The sequence below is a fragment of the Eschrichtius robustus genome, chromosome 12 (genome assembly GCF_028021215.1).
Source record: "Eschrichtius robustus isolate mEscRob2 chromosome 12, mEscRob2.pri, whole genome shotgun sequence".
Classification (NCBI taxonomy): domain Eukaryota; kingdom Metazoa; phylum Chordata; class Mammalia; order Artiodactyla; family Eschrichtiidae; genus Eschrichtius; species Eschrichtius robustus.
This window is the reverse complement of record NC_090835.1, coordinates 70,195,999-70,213,922: the sequence shown is the minus strand read 5'-3', so window position 1 is coordinate 70,213,922 and position 17,924 is coordinate 70,195,999. Positions and strand designations below refer to the sequence as shown.

Genomic DNA, 17,924 nt, shown 5'->3' with positions numbered 1-17,924 from the left:
TACGTTAACTACACATTCTTAGGTATTGTTTAGTTTACTAAATGTTTGTTATACATTTATTCCTTTGTTTAATAAGTACATCATTCTAGGTACTCAGGATACAAGACCTAGCAAAACAGACAAAGGGGAGGGAGAGAGGCTCAGACAATAAACCACTAAACACGGGAAGATATGACATTGCCTAACATCGGGGGTGAGGTAAAGGGGGAGACGGTGTGCTAATGGGGGTGTGATGGGAGGGCCCCTATGGGAAGGTGACATTTGAGCAGAGCCCTGAAGGAAGTGAGGGAACAAACTGTAAGGTGGTCTAGACAGAGGGAACAGCCAGGGTGAAGACCCAAGGTGGAGCAGGCCTGAGGGACAGCAAGCAGGGCTGCATGAGGGGAGTGGAGTGAGTAAGTGAGTGAGAGGGGACGGGAGAGGTGATGGGGCCGGGTCAGTGGGGCCTTGCTGGCCATTGTAAGGACTTAGACTTTGAGCCATTGGAGACAGGAGAGTGACAGGCTCTAACTTAATTTGTAAAAGCGCCCATGGTTGCTGAGGGGAGAAGTTACTGTAAGGAGGACAAGGGTAGAGCAGGGAGATCAGTTAGGAGGTGACTACAATAGTCCAGGTGAGCAGAGATGGGGCCTAGACTGGATGGTGGTGGAGAAGGAGGGGAGATGTGGTTCGGGGCCGGGTGTGCTTTTTTAAAAAATTTATTTAATTAACTTACCTATTCTTGGCTGCGTTGGGTCTTTGTTGCTGCTCATGAGCTTTCTCTAGTTGTGGTTCGTGGGGGCTGCTCTTTGTTGTGGTGCGTGGGCTTCTCATTGCAGTGGCTTCTCTTGTTGCGGAGCACGGGCTCTAGGTGCGTGGGCTTCAGTAGTTGTGGCTCGTGGGCTCTAGAGCGCAGGCTCAGTAGCTGTGGCGCACGGGCTTCGTTGCTCCGCGGCATGTGGGATCTTCCCGGACCAGGGCTTGAACCTGTGTCCCCCTGCATTGGCAGGCAAATTCTTAACCACTGTGCCACCAGGGAAGCCCCGGGTGTGCTTTGAAAGTGGAGCCAACAGTCTCTGCTGGTGGATCAGACCTGGGGAGCAAGAGAGAGAAAGGAGTTAGGGATGACTTCAAATGTTGGACCTGAGCAATTGGAAGAACAGAATTGCCGTTTACTGAGCTGTCTTGTGAAATACTCTTAACAGCCTGTGTGATAGACAGGTAGGTCTCAGGCACATTTCAGATGAAGACACTGGGCCAGAAAAGCTGCAGGAGCTGCCCGCAGTCCCAAGGGGCAGGACGTGGCCTCTGGCTCCAGCTGTATTCATTTCCTACTGTTGCTGTCACAAAATACCACAAACTCTGTGGCTTTGGAATAACATGAATCAATTACCTTACGGTTCTGGAGGTCAGAAGTCCAAACTCAGGGAATTCCCTGGCGATCCAGTAGTTAGGACTCAGCACTTCCACTGCAGGGGGCCGGGGTTCCATCCCCGGTCAGGGTACTAAGATCCTGCAAGCTGTGCAGTGCAGCCAAAAAAAAAAGTCCAAAATCAGTCTCAATGGACTAGAATCAAGGTGTTGGCAGGGCTGTGTTCCTCCTGGAGGCTCTGGGGGACTAGCTGTGAGACCTGGGGCATGACCCCCTGTGGATCAGTTTCCTCCTCTGGGAAATGGGACAAGGGTAGCCCTTCCTCCCAGGGATGCTGAGGAATTTAAATGAGACAACAGCTTCGAGAGCTGATAGCACTCACATTAAGGGTAGGCTGGATGGGCACTTGGGTCAGCACTGCTAGCTCACCCGGCAGACTCCGAAGCCTCTTCTAAGTGAGTTGTCTGTTTTGGTTGCAGTGCAATGGAGCCGCCGCGGGGCCCAAGGAAGCCTCTGTCAGGGAGGAGAGCCAGGTCTCTGGACAGGCTGCAGAACCCCCAGAAGGATTCAGAGTCGTGCGACCGCCGCTGCATTTCCCGGCCCACCAGCCCCTCCAGGAGGATGCCGCGCCGGGCGGCCAGCGATGGGGCCAGATGTCCCAAGAGCCCAGCTCAGTCTGCGGAGGCTCAGGGCACCACGACTGCAGCCCCCAGCCCGGAGGAGACCAGGGAGTTTCTCCCCAGTGAGCAGAGGCCTCCGCAGGACACCAAGAAGGACAAGGCCCAGTGTCGGGCCCAGCAGGGGTGGCTGAGGACCATGATGAACTTCTTATTTGGGATGGGCCCCGAGGAGCCCAAGGAAAAGACCAACAAGAGGGCCAAGGGGAAGGAGGGCCTCCCCGAGCCCGCAGAAACCCCCGAGACACCGGGCGAGCCAGCTCCCAGGAAGAAAGCCCACAGCAAGAAGGCCAGCCGCAAGAAACACGGTCATAAGAAACATGGTGCTGAGGAAACCAAGGGGACCCGAGATCAGGAGGCCAAAGGGCAGGAGACCAAGATGGCTGGTGCCTCATGCTGTGAGGAGGCTGATCTGGGCCCAGCACCTGGGGGTGAGCAGACCATGCCCGTTTCTATGGTAACCCCACAGCAACCATCCCCCACCCCAAGGGCTAGGGTGCTCTGAGCTGGCTGCTCAAACCTCTCAACAGAGGGGAACTTGGAAGGTAGGGCCACTATCAGGAACAACACCACTTGTTTGTTTGTTTTTTTATAAGATTTTTAAAATATTTATTTTATTTATTATCATTTATTTTTGGCTGCATTGGGTCTTTCTTGCTGCGCGTGAGCTTTCTCTAGTTGTGGCGAGCGGGGGCTACTCTTCATTGGGGTGCAAGGGCTTCTCATTGCGGTGGCTTCTCTTGTTGCAGAGCACGGGCTCTAGGCACGCGAGCTTCAGTAGTTGTGGCATGCGGGCTCAGTAGTTGTGGCTCGCAGGTTCTAGAACACAGGCTCAGTAGTTGTGGCGCACGGGATTAGTTGCTCCACAGCATGTGGGATCTTCCCGGACCAGGGCACGAACCCGTGTCCCCCTGCATTGGCAGGTGGATTCTTAACCACCGCGCCACCAGGGAAGCCCAGCACCACTTCTCTGAGGCAGAGCAGCACCATGGCTGAGAACTTGAGGTCAAACCCCAGTTCCACCACTCGCTGGCTGTGTGACCTGGGGCTGGCGACTTTCCTCTCTGAGCCTCCATTTCTTTTCCCCTTGATACAATGGAGATTATAACAGTTGCCATCTCGGGGGGTGGCCATGGCCCAGAGCTGACACATGGGAAGTGCTTCATAAGTGGCAAATGTTATTGTTAAGTACTCTGGTTTGAGGAGCATGGACCAGGGAGAAATAGGAAGACAGAGGGGAATCAAGGAGGGAAGCCCTACCCTCCAACACTAGTCTACATGTGAGGACTGGCTGTGGGTGACAGGGAAATAGAAAGAGCTGGCTGCTGGGGTGCAGGTTCTAGACTTGGCTCCATCAGGAATAAACTTGCTGTGTGACCTTGAGCAAGTTGCTGTCCCTCTCTGGAATCTTTGATTCTCGTTTGTAAAATGAAGGAGCTGTTCCCCAAGGTGTCTTCCTTTTCTGACGCTTAGTGTCCTGGAGTTGAATGTTCCACAGGCTGCTGGAGGAAGATGAAGCTTTGCCCTATAGGACTCAAAACTCACCATGTTTTTAATGGGGAGAAGGGATGCAAGGAAGATCCAAGATATTTTTGAGGTGGGGGGAAGGATGTCTGGGCAGAGGCAGCCTCTTTTCAAATGGAAACCTTGGTGGGTTTCTGATTTTTTTTTGGTTAAGCCTAGAGCTGCTCCAGCAGTCCCTGTCCTGCTGTGAATTCTGTGCTGTTTTATTTTGTCGATTAACAAAGTCAGAAGAATGTCACTGACACCCACACACTGCCCCACTCACTTGGTTTCACCTTTATTACAGGACGGAAAGTTTCTGACCTCCACCAGTTTTTGCTCCTTGAAGGTGGAGGTGCTGGAGTCCGGAAGGTTTCTTCCCAAGCCACAGGTCACCAGTGGGAAGAGGAGCTCGGAAAGCTTGACAGTGAGTCAGAATCTTCTCAGTGCCCTCTTTGCCTGCAGCTGGGGCAGCTGTTAGCAAACGAGATGGAATGCTCCCGATGCCTGCTTAGACCTTGGATGCTTAGACCTCTCAAAATGTGTGTGCTGATCTCGCCCCTTCTGGTGCTTCTGGTCACATTTACATTAGAGTTTCACAGAAGGGAGTCTCAGGAATTAGACTGGCTGCTGGCAAATACTCCTGCCTTGTGTGTTGAGCATGGAACTTTTTTTGTTTTTAGTTATTTTAAATTTATAGAAGGAATATATACATATATATACATATATACACACACACATATATACATATATATTTAAATATAGAGAAGAATGGAAAGAGTAGTTCTATGCACACTCATATACTCACAATTGTTAACAGTTGGCCATATTTGCTTCGTGTGTGTATAATTTTGTTGCTGAACCATTTTAAGTAAAATGATGCTTCAACCTTAAATCTTAAGCACATATCTGCAAGAAATAAGAACAGTCTCATATGCAACCATAGTCTTATTATTGCCCCTAATAAAAGAAATAATGCTGTATTAATCTAATTCCCTACAAAGAATGGGCATATTTTATTTTATTTTATATTTTATTTTTATTTATTTTTTTAATGAATTAATTTATTTACTTATTTTTGGCTGTGTTGGGTCTTCGTTGCTGTGCATGAGCTTCCTCTAGTTGCGGCGAGCGGGGGCTACTCTTTGTTGCAGTTTGCGGGCTTCTCATTGCGGTGGCTTCTCTTGTTGCAGAGCACGGGCTCTAGGCGCATGGGCTTCAGTAGTTGTGGCACGTGGGCTCAGTACTTGTGGCTCGCAGGTTCTAGAACACAGGCTCAGTAGTTGTGGCGCACGGGATTAGTTGCTCCACAGCATGTGGGATCTTCCCGGACCAGGGCTCAAACCTGTGTCCCCTGCATTGGCAGGCAGATTCTTAACCACTGCGCCACCAGTGAAGTCCCAAGAATGGGCATATTTTAAACGATATGAAATGGAGAAGCTATGCATCTGTCAAAAAATAGCGAAAAGGCATTTAATTGGTTATTTTGCAGGATAATTGTTTTCTCACATGAGAGGGAGTTGGCTGGTAGACTGAGTCAAAGTACAAAAGCCTAACAGGATTTAGAAATGAGAGAGAAGAGAGGGGTGAAAAAACCTGCAGATAGCCTGGGAAGAGGGAATCTTGTTTGCACCTTCTTTTGTGTAAACTGATCAGCTGGCAACTAAGCAGAGGCTCCTTTGGGCACATTGTCTTTGGGTAGGTCGACTAGAATATCAAAGAAAACCATTTATGTTGTTTGGGCTTCTCTGTAAAGCCTTGGCAGTGTAGTTGGGGCACCAACGGGGCAGGCTACCTGTGTCATGCCTGCTGGAGCGCCTCTGTCCAGCTTAGTTAGGCCTGGTCTCCATCATTTCCCCTGCTGGAATTTTGTAGGTTGGATCAACATTAGCCTTGCAAAGTATTTCCAAGCACAGTCTCTCATTTGATGGCCTGACAGCCTTCTGAGGGAACCAGGACGGGGATTGTGATCCACATTTCACAGAGGAAGAGATGAAGGCCCAGAGAGATTAAGAGACTTACCCAAGGTCACACAGCTTGTCAAACCCCAAGTAGATATGTACAGATCTGCAATGTTCAAAGGAAATCATGGGGCACAAGCTGAATGCTTGAAGGACTGACTTGAAACTTCCTGCATAAAATTTCATGCTTTGGCCTAGTACCCTTCGCCTGTGGATCTTCCAACCCTCTCTCAGAAGGACCAGCCCCTGGAATGTGATGCTTCTCCCACACCCCACCTTCCGTGCTAGAGGAGTTGTTTTAAGAGGACCGTGAAGGCCCAAGTTGGTCTCAGGACTCCAAGACAGTCATTAGAAAGAATTCTCTGTGCATCTAGAAAGAGTAACTGGGTGCATTTGTTTTCTTCCAGAGGATACCATCATCCAGAAGATAGTGGAATTGCTCCAAAAAGTGGGAGACCAGTGGGAAGAAGAGGTGAGGATCAAACTGCCTGCACAGATGCCCGGGGGGCTGCTGCCTTCTCCTCCTCCTCCTTGCTCAAGCCCCACCTGTCTTTCTGGGCCCCTGTGCTCCCCTGCTCCAGGCTCTGTCACCTCCCTTGCCTGGGGCCACCCTGAAGCCTTTGTTTGCTCCTCAGTTGCTTCTTGGGGAGCTTTCCCCTCTCCTCAAGGTCAGGGGCCTGACTCAGTTTCTCTCATCTCCCCCACAGCAGCGTCAAGCCCCTCAGCCAGAGGTGGCTCCTCAAAACCCAGCACCAGTCTTCAGGAAGAAATCCCAAGAGAGAAAGTCTAGCCTCAAGAAAGCCTTTTCTCATAAAAAACACAGTTCTGAGGAGCCCAAGAGAGCACGGGCTGCAGATGTTTCCAGCCCAGAGTCCCGGCCGCCCAGGAGGCCCAGCTTTCTGCCCCTGTGTGTTGGTGGCCATCGGCCCTCCAGCTCCAGCAGCCCAGGTGAGCAGGCTCACAGTTACCACAGCAACGCTGCAGCTGCCTACTGTGCTGGAACCTTCCCCAAGGCTTGAATTGGCCATTTTCAGAGCTGCCATCCCAGTTCTGACTTTTGCTCTGCCCTGAGCAGTGTGGGGAGGGCAAAAGGGATACCTCCACACACAAAGCCTCACTGTCTAGGCAACCCAGCTAAGCCCCTGGTGGAAATTGTGTTCAGGGATTTCCCCCAACTATCCTCACCTCTCCGCAGCCTCAGCTTCCACACCTTGGCAGGGGGTAGCATGTGCAGGAAGGAACTGGAGCCTGGGAGGCAGGAGACCTGTGTTCTGAGCTCCATCTCTGTGCCTCAGTCTCCTTGTCTGTAAAATGAGACACTTCCCTGCTGTGTATCTATATGCAATCAGTCCTCATTTTATGAATTACATCTTATTATCTTCATTTCACAGACGAGGGAACTAAGGCTTAGGGAGGTAAAACAATGTGTTTGTGGTCACATGGCCCATCAGTGATGGAGCCAGAGCTACAGGGAGAAAGGGTCAGCCTGGGTGTCAGGGAGGAACGGCCCAGCAGGTCATCTTGGCCAGGAGAATGTATACTTTAAAAAGGAGAAGGCAATGTTTAACACCAAAGAGTGGATCCCCAGTAGTGGGATTTCAGGCCACAAGGGGAGATATTTTCATGTAGGGGGGGATCCTGGCTGTGATGAGTTTAATTTGTGCCAGGGCATCAGGCATTTACTCTCCAATTCATGGATCAAGTCATGATGGTGGAGGGATGAGGTCTCCAGGGGAGGGAGGAGAGGGGAGCAAAGCCCAGGAAAGGCAGCTGTATGGAAGTGCAAAGGGATGAGGGAGCTTGGTCTTCAGTACATCAGAGCCACGGCCCTGCCCAGCAGCTCCCCGCCACCCCAGCAAGGCCTTTGCATGCACTAGCCACGGAGTGCACCTTGGAGTCTCTGCTGACTTCTCTGCATTAGTTAACACCCTCAGACTGATGAAGCTCACCCACCATTTCCTCTTGCTTCTCAGGTGTGGAAGAACCTGAAGTCCAAGAGGCTCTGTCTACAGACGGTGGGGATCCAAGTCCCTTCGAGCTTTCCAAGCCAGCAGGAAGCCGGGGACCCGAAGAGGACCTGCACCTGGACAGAGCCTCGGAATTCAGTTAGTACCCCCTCTCCTTTTCTCAGAGGCCCCTTGGAAGATGTCTGGTCTGACCCCTCTACTTGCAGAAGAGAAACTGAACCAGAGAGAGGCAGTGACCTGTCCTTACCTGCCTCTGAGTGAAGCAGGCTGGGGAGGCAGCTCGGGGTCCAGAGCACAGGCCCTGAGCCAGGCTGCTGTTACCCTGTCTGAGCCTCAGCTGTAAAACCACAACAGTGATAACATCCTCCTTGGTGAGGCCAACATAAGGCGATACAAGGAAAGCATCGGCCCATGGCAAGGGCTCGACAGATGGTATGATCTTTGGGCCTGGATTCAAATTTGGGCTCTGACCTCTCCAGCTGTGTGATCTTGGACAAGCTACTTCATCTCTGGTCTCAGTTTCCTCATCTGTAAAATGGGGATAGTAATAGTACCTACGCTCTAGAGTTGTTGGAGGCTCTAAATGAATTAATGATGATAATGCATTTAGAGCAGTACCCATGAGCAGCTAATAAATGTCAGCTGCCATTTATTGTGACTATTAGTGTTGTTGTCATGTAGCCCAGCTTGAGAACATAGCCTCAGGAGAAGTAAAGAGGATAGGAAAGGGGGTCGGGGCCTTAGGAGAGAAGCTGAACCCATGGTAGCTGCCATCACTATTATTATTATTTTATCATTGGCAGAGCTGAGCCTAAGATCATATAATCACTGTCAGTTCTGTGTGTCTGAAGATCTGCTTCCCCTACCTCCCCCATTCTGCCTTGTTTGCTTTTCACAGAAAATGTGCCTTGAAGGGGAATTGAGAAGGCCCCCTGTTCTACCTAGAAGAGGAGGAAAGAGCGGGGTGAGGGGACTTGTGGGGACCAGGCCTTTCCTTATGGTCTTGAGACACCTTCTCCTGGAGGCAGGGACCTCGGCTGTTTCCTGCACCTAACAAGGCACATCTAGGCCCTTCCTCAGTGGTGAATGAATAAGTGAATATGTTCCCGTGAAGCCAGCTCTGCCCGCAGGTTACCTCTGAGGAATCTGTGGTCCCCATGGGTTGGGCCTGAGACAACCTTAAAGGCAAGCTCATTAGCACCCCACCCTGGAGACCTGTGAGAATCATCCAGGGAGCCATTGGGCCTTAGGAAATGAAGACTGACCATAGAAAAGCTTTTCTCAACACTCAAGTGTGAGCAACCGCTTTGTTCTTTTTTAGAATTTATCCAGAAGATCATTGACCTACTCCAAGATGCAGAGGAGCAGGGGGGAGACAAGGTGAGGAAGACATTCCCCATGTAGACCCTGACCCTCACTATGGACACCCCTACCCCTACCTGGCACAATAACTTCCCTGTCCCTCCCCCAATTCTACATCTTGCCAGAGCCTGGCTCCAGTCTCTCCTTCCCAGAGCCTCCTCTGACCGCTGCAGGCTGTACTTGTTTCCCCAGCTCTGAGCACCAATCACCCTTCTCCCCCGGCCACACCCTCTGGTCCATAGTGGGTCTCTGTTTGTTTCAGGCGATGGCCTCTTTCCTCCACTCACTTGTAACCTGCTCAAAGTAAGGGACCCTGACTCAGTTTCTCTTATCTCCCCCGCAGCAACTTCAAGTCCAGGAGCCAGAAGTGGCTGTAGGAAACCTGGCCCCAACCTGCAGGAAGAAATCACAAGAGAAAAAGTCCAGTTTCAGAAAAGCCTTTTCTCATAAGAAACATGGCTTCAAGGAGCCCAAGAGAGGGGGTGCTGCAGGTGCTGCCAGCCCAGACGCCCGGCCGCCAAAGAGGCCCAGCTTTCTGCCCCTGTGTGTTGGTGGCCATCGGCCCTCTATCTCCAGCAACCCTGGTGAGCAGGCCTGGGGTTGCCATGGTAACAGAGGCTGCCTCTGGCCCCTAGGCTTCTCCAGGGCAGGGTTGGCCAGCTGCTTGGTGTCCTGTGCAGTCTTGACTTTCACTCTCTGCTCTGAGCAGAGTGGGGAGGTGTGGGAGGGCTGTGGAGGGGAGAAAGGGGCCGGCTGCTGCCAGGACCCACCTCTATGACACACACCTTCCCTCCCCCCAACCCTAAACACCTAAAAACAAATGTGGTATGAGAGCAGTGCATCTGTTCCTCAGACACATGCATCAGAATCACCTGGAAATCTCATCGAAAAATAGACACCCAGGTTAGATGAAGTAGGATATGGCCTGGGCCTCTGTTTTTTCACTACACCGAACTATGAGGACCACTGGTGTACAACAATTCTCCTGACATTTACGTAGTGCCCGCTGCCTGCCACGTTCACACATATTATCTCATTTAACACCCCCACGCACAACCCTGTGAGGTCAGTCCTGTTACTCCCATTTGACAGATGGAGAAAGTGAGGTTCAGACAGGCTAAGTGACTTGGCAAAGGCTCGCAGAGTTAAAGGGGAAGTGGGCTCACTTGGTGGGACCTGTTGGTAGGCCTGCTTGTTTTCCTCCCAGACTATGAGGAGGCAAAGGGGGTGGTTGGAAGAAAGAATGAGATTTCTGGAGGCGCAAAAAGCACTTTGAACTCCTCTGAGGCAGGTCCAGTGGGGCTGGGAGTTCCCAAGGAGCCTGGGAAACCAGGACCCTTCTCGAGCCAGAGCCTTTGGACAGCTTCTTGTCAGAACCTGGGTTCAGCGATGTGCTGGTGGATTTGAGACAGGTGCAAACACACTCACACCAACTCCTCTTTGCCCTCAGATCCGGAGGATCTCGAGTTCCAGGAGTCCTCACCTGCAGAAGGGGGGCCGGTTGGATCCTCAGAAGCACCCTCCCAGGCCAGAAGCCACAATCCAGAAGCAGGACCTCAGCCGGATGGAGCAAATGAATCTAGTTAGTGCCACCCTGCTCTCTCCTGGGACAGCTGCCCCGGGGCTTCCCTTTTGCATGGATTTCACAGCCTGAATCCTAGTAGCGAACTGGGAAGGCAGCTGACAAGTACCCCAGGAGACTCTAGAAGGGCAGAGAGGAGACAGGGCTGGCCCTTGAACAGGCGCTGGTGGGGCAGAGTTGCAGGTGGACAACCTTCTTCAGGTAGAGAATACCTGTCCGTTCTGTGGGATGTAATTTCACCCCCACCACATGCCATTGCTTTGCCTGAAAGTTCCACATAAAATTCCTATCTTGCTCTGGGTCTCATAACCAGTGGTGCACTGGCAAACAAACTCTGGGTAAGGGTGGGGGGATGGGGGAAGCCCTGATTTGTAGCATTTGCAGATTTCTGTGGTATAAAATTCCCACCACGGCCAATTTCAAGCTGCTGACAGTTTATAACAACAGGTCCACAAATGTCCTGAGTATTTACAATCAACTCTTGGTGCAAGCAGCCACCTGCACGTTGCTGTTTATAGCCCAGGCTGATGGTACATTCCTGTTGCATCAGTAGCCAGGGTATTTGCCCTCCCTGCATTCTGATTAGTTGCTCCTGGTCCCAACTCCCATTCCTGACTACTCTGTAGCCTGGATAAGGTCTCAGTTTCCCCACCTGTCAGAATGGAGCTGAATGTGGTGACAGGTGAGGCTCAACAGGCCAAATTGCCTTCTATTTCTATACAGCTAACCAAAACAAAGCTCGCATGCTCCAGCCCTAGTTTAGGGGAAGATTTTTCTTTGCCCTTCATATCTAATCTGTGTACTGTGTTTTAGAGACAAAATACTTCTGCGATCGATGGATGGGTTATTACAGAACATGTCAATAATCCCTCAATCCTTCTTTATTTTCCTTAGAGGAGCTGATCATCCAGAAGCTGGTGGCCCTTCTCCAAGAAGCAGATGGCCAGTTGGGGGAGCAGGTGAGGACTGCTCAGTCTCCACAAGGACTGAACTCAAGTTCGGTCCCCATCTTTGCATCTGGGTGACCGTGGTAGGCCCCTTAACCTCTATGAGCCTCTGTTTTCTCTTTTGCAAAATGGGGAATAAATACCTACTTGCCGAGGTTAGTGCATATATAGAAAATGCCAGACACATAGTAGATGAGATCAATGTTAACTTAAAAATAATATAAACCTATGTGGCTCCGCCTGCCAGCCAGGACCTCCCCCAGTCCAAATCCTCCTTGAAGTTCAGCTCATGAGCCACCTCCCAGGAAGCATCCTTCCCTGAGTCCCTCTGATCTCGTCCTCTGCTGTCTGCCTTTCACTCTGTTTTGGCACGCACTTCAGTAATTATAAGGTCTCCAATTCTTTCAGACTTTTGTTAGAGTTCCTTCCCTTGCTAGGTAGAGTGTAACATAAGGTTCCCTGCCTTTGAAAACCTCACAGACTACTTGGAGAGACAAACGCAGATCACATATGAAGAGGAGTTAGGTGTGAGCACAAGTCAGAGATGAGTAATCAGTGTAGCTGACCTTGTTAGTGCCTCTCCTTACCACCACAGAGCAGCTGGCCCAGCTCCCAACTGCCAGTACCTGCATCCCTTTGCCTGAGGACTGGCCCCCAGAGCCATTTACCACCCGTAGGTTAGGCCAGAATGAGCAGGTGCAACCTCCCCAGGAGCAGCCCTCAACCACTGGCTGATGCGAGCTGGTGTACACATACCCCAGCTCCCTTATCCCTTGGAGGGAAAACTCTGGGGTGCGTGTTCTTCGAGGGTTCCCAAAGTGCCCCAAGGGGATCAGGCTCAGCTGCCAGCCTGAGTGGGGTGCCTTCCCATTCTTGCCCCAGGTCTCCATTCCCCCATCTGTGTTTGCCAGGATCACTTACCACATAAGTGAGCTGCATCCGAGTCCTGGTCTCTGGGTCTGCCTCTGTGGGGAACTCAACCTAAGACATTTAGGTATTAAGAGGAGGAGGCTTAGGGTGGGAACTAAAATTCATCCAACATCCACTTTGCACAAAACATTAAACTATCTCACTTAATCTCCTCCCCCCAACGACAGTGCTGGGGAGGCACATATTATTACCCCCCTTTTACACATGAGAGGTCACACAGCTAGTAAATGCTATTTAAGCATCTGTTATCTGAATCCAAAACCTGCATTTTTTTTTTTTTTTCCCCCACTTTGTTCTGCTGCTTGGAGCTGTACCTTGCAGAACAGATTCTGAGAGGCTGGGGATGGTGGATGAATTTAACAAGGGATGCTTGTCCCAGGGACAATGAGGCACCCAGCCTGGCTGCATGGAGTTGGGGGAGGGAGATGCTGGGGGGAGGGGGCTCCCTGCTGGCAACACTGATGGCCTGCCTTCATTTCTGCTTCCAGATCAGGCAAAACCCCAGCTTTAAGAAGTTTTTTTACAAGCTCTCAGACTCTTCCCTCAGAAAGCTGGTAGCCACCCTGAGCACCCAGGAGGCCAACTCCACCGAACCCAAGAGACCCTCCCCGTTTGTCTTTGGCTTGGCTAACAAATGTGCCGGCAGCAATTACCAAGCCGTCCACAGCCTCACGGGCCTACACTACAGGCGACCCAGTTTTAGCCAGTTCCCATACAGGGAGGACCAGCAGGTGAGAAAGGGCAATATGGCATGAGGGGCGACAGACTCACAATCACAAGGGTCTGCTTACTGTCCTCTCCCCTCCCCTGCTTACTTCAGGACTTCTGGGGTCCAGCTCAAATGCCGCCACCTTGCCAAGGCCTTCTGAGACAATTCTACACCACAGCAGCCTCTTTCTTTTCCAACCCCCGCCCCCTTTACCTGCTAATTAGCTAATTAGCATCTTCTTTATTTGACTCTGGTCTCCAACTGGATGTGCATTTTCATACTTCTTGATATCAGTATGGGATATTGGACCAGCTACTATCTTAGCTCGCCCTCTTATTATTTCATGGGTTGTGCTGCTTGGCTTTCCAATTGAGACTGTCATAAAATTTAGAGAACAAAGTAAAGTAAGATTACATACCAAATAAGGTAGGTGAGAAGGATCCCTGGGGATGTTTGGTTCTGGAAGGCTTCCTGGCGTCCGTTCTTCACTGACCTTGCCTTGATTGATAATTAAGAATAGCCTCTTTTTGAATTATGGTTTTCTCAGGGTATATGCCCAGTAGTGCAGGACAGGTGTAAAGACGCAGATGTAGAGAATGGACTTGAGGACACGGGGAGGGGGGAGGGTAAGCTGGGACAAGTGAGAGAGTGTCATGGACATATCTACACTACCAAATGTAAAATAGATAGCTAGTGGGAAGCAGCTGCATAGCACAGGGAGCTCAGTGCTTTGTGACCACCTAGAAGGGTGGGATAGGGAGGGTGGGAGGGAGACACAAGAGGGAGGGGATATGGGGATATATGTATACATATAGCTGATTCACTTTGCTATACAGTAGAAACGAACACAACATTGTAAAGCAATTATACTCCAATAAAGATGTTAAAAAAAAAAATAGCCTCTCCCCTGCCATCACTCAGCCTTTTTTTTTTTTGGCATAGGGGGATCTTAGTTCCCTGACCAGGGATCGAACCTATGCCCCCTGCAGTGGAAGCTTGGAGTCCTAACCACTGGACCGCCAGGGAATTCCCCATCACTCACTCTTTTGACTGGTTTCATGCTTTTCCTAATAATCCCCCCTTCCCTGAGGCTGTAGGATGGTCCCTGTAGAGATAAAACTTAACACTGATTTCTCTTTTTAATCTGAATTTTCTGTTGGACTCTGATAGAGATCTCCCCACTCTTTTCAAATTCTCTTAAGATGACCTGCTTACAAACATTTGACCAGATCTATAGTGCAGAAACTACTGAGTGAAGTTGTGATTTTAAAGGAATGAAATGTCCTATTGGTGTTGGACACATAGGACCAGAACTTCTATATCCAAATTGTCCCCTGGGAAACCAGACCTTTATTGCAATGGTGTCACCATCACTCAAAGCCTTTGTCTTTTCCTCCTGGAATTACCTTTAGAAGCCATGTGATAAGGCTCTCAAGAAAGCTGGTCTTATTTCATGATACTTGTACCTCATCATTCGAATGGTTTTCCTAGTGGAAACTCCTCGTGACCTTAGACCTCTCTTTTCTCAGACTCACTGTCTTCTCACGGAGAATAGGGATAATTTGCCCTCTAAGGTGGGTTAGGTAATAGCTGATGGAGTGATCTGAGTTCTCTGTGAAAGATATTATAGAAACATCAATTCTGACATCCTCAGTAGCCCTAACTCCATCTTCTGGTTTTACTAGCCATTCATTCATTTATTTATTCAACCAATAGACATTCAGAGCTTCCTATGAGCCTAACTGTGCAAGATGCTATGAGAGCCTGTGGAAGGTTCTGCTAGTGGAAAAGGATAGAATGTTTACTGATGACAAAATTAAATATCAATTAAATGCCAAATTAGCCCTAACTGAGGCCAATAAAGCAAGTTGGTTCCGGGAGCCTTCCAGGAAGTAACAGGCATTGATTTTGACCTTTGAGGATGGAGAGGCTATAGATGGGGAGAAAGGACCAGGAGGACACTGCAGGCAGGAGGTACTGTGTGAGCAAAGACCCAGAGGTGGGAGCTAGTGGGTTAATGAGAAGTCAGTTGTTATCAGGGTGGGACCCATACATAATTGGGCTATGGCTAAGACCTGTGTTCTTTTTCTCCTCCCAGAACGACACAAATCCTCAGAGCCAGAGTCCAGACTGAAAGCTGTGCTTTGCACTCAAGTTCCCTGAATTATCCAAACATCGGCGGCTTTAGCCAGGAAACCCTGAAGATGTCCCAATCCAGTGCTTCACAGACATGACTGAAGACAAGAGTGGGCAGCCATTCTGCATCCTTGCACCGTTGTGAGCTTATCTCAGTGGAGAATGCTGAAATGTTCTTCCGCAAAGCTGAAGGCAGAGGCCATGGGGGGAGATAACACTGGACTGGGAGTTAGGAGACCAGGACTCCACCTGCTCCCCTGCCCCAAACTTGCTGCAAGACCCTGTCCATGTCCCATGTCCCCTCTCCTCTCCAGACCTTGGATTCTGGGCTGGATTAGTGACCCATCAGATCTCTTCTGGCTCTATTATGCTGAAGCACTCTGTGCTTTCATCAGATCTCTTCTGGCTCTATTATGCTGACGTCTCTCTAAAGAGAGGTAGTAAGTGCTTTCACTCTGTGGCTAAATATATCCACCCCACAGAGCTGGAGGCAATCTTTAAGTACTGACCAAATGAATGAATGGGGGGAACTCCTGAGATCTAGGCAATTTTGCCAGGCATTCTCTGGGAGGCCTTGGTCCTCAACTGGAATTGTGCAACCCGTGGTTCTATCTCTAAACTGGGAGCTAGGGAGGAAATGGGGGAGCTACCTCAACAGGCATTGGTCCAGAGCACTGGACCGGGAATCAAGGCCTTTGCATTCTGGGGCCAATCCTAGTGTGTAGTGCCAACTTATGTGCCCTTATTTTTTTAATCATGTGTTTTCTGGATCCATCAGGGCTGAAAATATGCCTACATCATGTAGAAGGCCTGTTGATACTTTTTTCAGATGTTGGTTTTAAATGTCTTAGTTTTAAAAATAAATTTTTGTTTAATCTCTCACCAGAACGTCCACATGCATGTAAGAGATGTGCATCTATGTTTAACACAAAATTTATTCAGTTGGCTGCACTGTAGGTGTCATTCACATATGCTTGTTTGGAAGACCAGGAAGTGTTCTGGCCTCAGGGACACCTCCTGATTTCAAAGCACAGTGACTGGCACATCAAAAAACAACCCATTAGTGTCGTTGTTGTTGTTGTTGTTGTTTTTAAGGCATAAAAAGGAGAAAGGAACTATTAGGGTTGCCAAATTCAGCAAAGAAAAATATGGGTGGCCCAGTTAAATTTGAATTTCAGATATACAACAAATAATTGCAGTGCTGGGGGCACACTTACACTAGGTAACTATTCGCTGTTTATCTAAAATTCAAATTTAACAGGGTATCCTGTATTTTTTCTGGCAACCCTGGAACTAATGCAAGAACAATTCTCTAATTACCTCAGAGCATCCGGGGCCTAAATACAGGCTTTGAGTTAAAACAACAGTTAACATTATATTCAATCCTCCCTTGCACACCGGGGAATAAGTGTTCCTGAGTTGTACAAGATTGAAATCCTCCCTCCCCTGGCTCACATGTCTCAGGGCCTCTGGGCACATAGTCACCTGCGAACAGCAAGACCTTCCAGGGGAAAAGGACTGCAGCCAGCAGGGCTGCTCCACGTAACTCACGGGTGCTTCCCTTGACTGGTCTGGGCCGCAGAATGGGAGAAGGCAGAGGGTACAAGAACACCTGAGATTTGATTCTTCTCAGGCTTCTCAAAGGTACACTTAGGTTCCTCCAGGTAGAACCATCTGAAGGGGGCTTGTGTGGACTCTTGTTCCCTGACATGGTCCTGTTAAATGTAGCTTCCACCCAGGCCTCTGTGCCATAGCCTCCCACCCACCATGCGTTAAATTTGCATGTGTCCTTCTCAAGGGCCACAGTTCAGGGCTGTCTTCCACCCAGTCCGCCGGGGTTTGCATTCTAGGATTTGTTAAGCAAATGCATCTGAGGCCTGTGGGCAGCCCAGGCTTCCTTACTGGGTCCGGCTGGAGCTAGAGGTTATCCACACTCTGGGAAGCAGTGAGGTTTTTTTTTGTTTTTTTTTTCTTTTCTGGACAGGTTGGAAAAATTGAGGTTAAAGATGTCTTTCTTGTGGACCATTTTCACTTGGGTGTGAAGAGCCGACACAGTCTGCCCTCATTTGGGCTGGGAAAGGGGAGGGAAGGGGACATAAAGCTTCCCATTTCCTCTACAACCATGGGAGGACTCCGTGAAGGCCAGGGCTGCCCACTCCACCCAGCTGCACCACATAATCCCTCGGGAGCTTGTAAAGGCTGCATGCCAGATGAGCCCCACCTGGGGACTTCCATGAGTGGCTGAGGTGGAGCCCACTGGTTCCAAGTCAAACCTTTTGTGTGCTGTGTGAACAAAAAACAAGCAACAGAAGAAGATGTGGTCTCTTGACACCACAGGAAACAGGGAAGAGTGTCCATGGCTCAGCTCTGCCTGACCCCCAACAGTTCTGCCCTGTGGATGAGATGCTGGGGGGCTAGCATCTTGAAGAAGTGAACTCAGGCTAGGTTGGGAGGAAGGCCCGGAGCCCGGCCAGCTGGGAGGAAGCTGTGCTGCTTGCTCTTCAGTGCCCGTCTGCGCTGACGTCCATCTGTCTGTCCAGAGCAGAGTAGGGGAAGGACTGCAGGGAAGCTGGGAGGAAGTTTAGACAAGAAGGCTCTTGCCTGGGGGAAGCAGGACCCTCTACACCAACAGGCTTGGTAGTGGGTAGCACGCAGGTCCCCGAAAGGCCTGGGGTGAGAGGAGGGCGTCTGAGAGCAGCGGGCAGAAGCCTTGGCCTTGCGGCCGTCAGGTTCTCTCCCGTTCCAGCTCAAGTTTGCTCTCTCGGCTCACAGTTTCCTAGAAAAAGGACACAAATTCAT

The 17,924-nt window shown here is 50.1% G+C and overlaps 1 protein-coding gene across 1 annotated transcript; it reads left to right on the top strand.

Annotated features, from left to right (window-relative positions):
• Positions 1-1,834: 1,834 nt before the first annotated feature.
• Positions 1,835-15,123, top strand: BNIP5 (BCL2 interacting protein 5). The gene is made up of 11 exons (XM_068556876.1): positions 1,835-2,459; positions 3,839-3,958; positions 5,900-5,964; positions 6,200-6,440; positions 7,466-7,597; positions 8,781-8,839; positions 9,165-9,405; positions 10,272-10,403; positions 11,298-11,362; positions 12,769-13,011; positions 15,088-15,123. Exons 1-11 carry the CDS (start codon positions 1,835-1,837, stop codon positions 15,121-15,123), a joined length of 1,959 nt encoding a protein of 652 aa, XP_068412977.1.
• Positions 15,124-17,924: the final 2,801 nt, after the last annotated feature.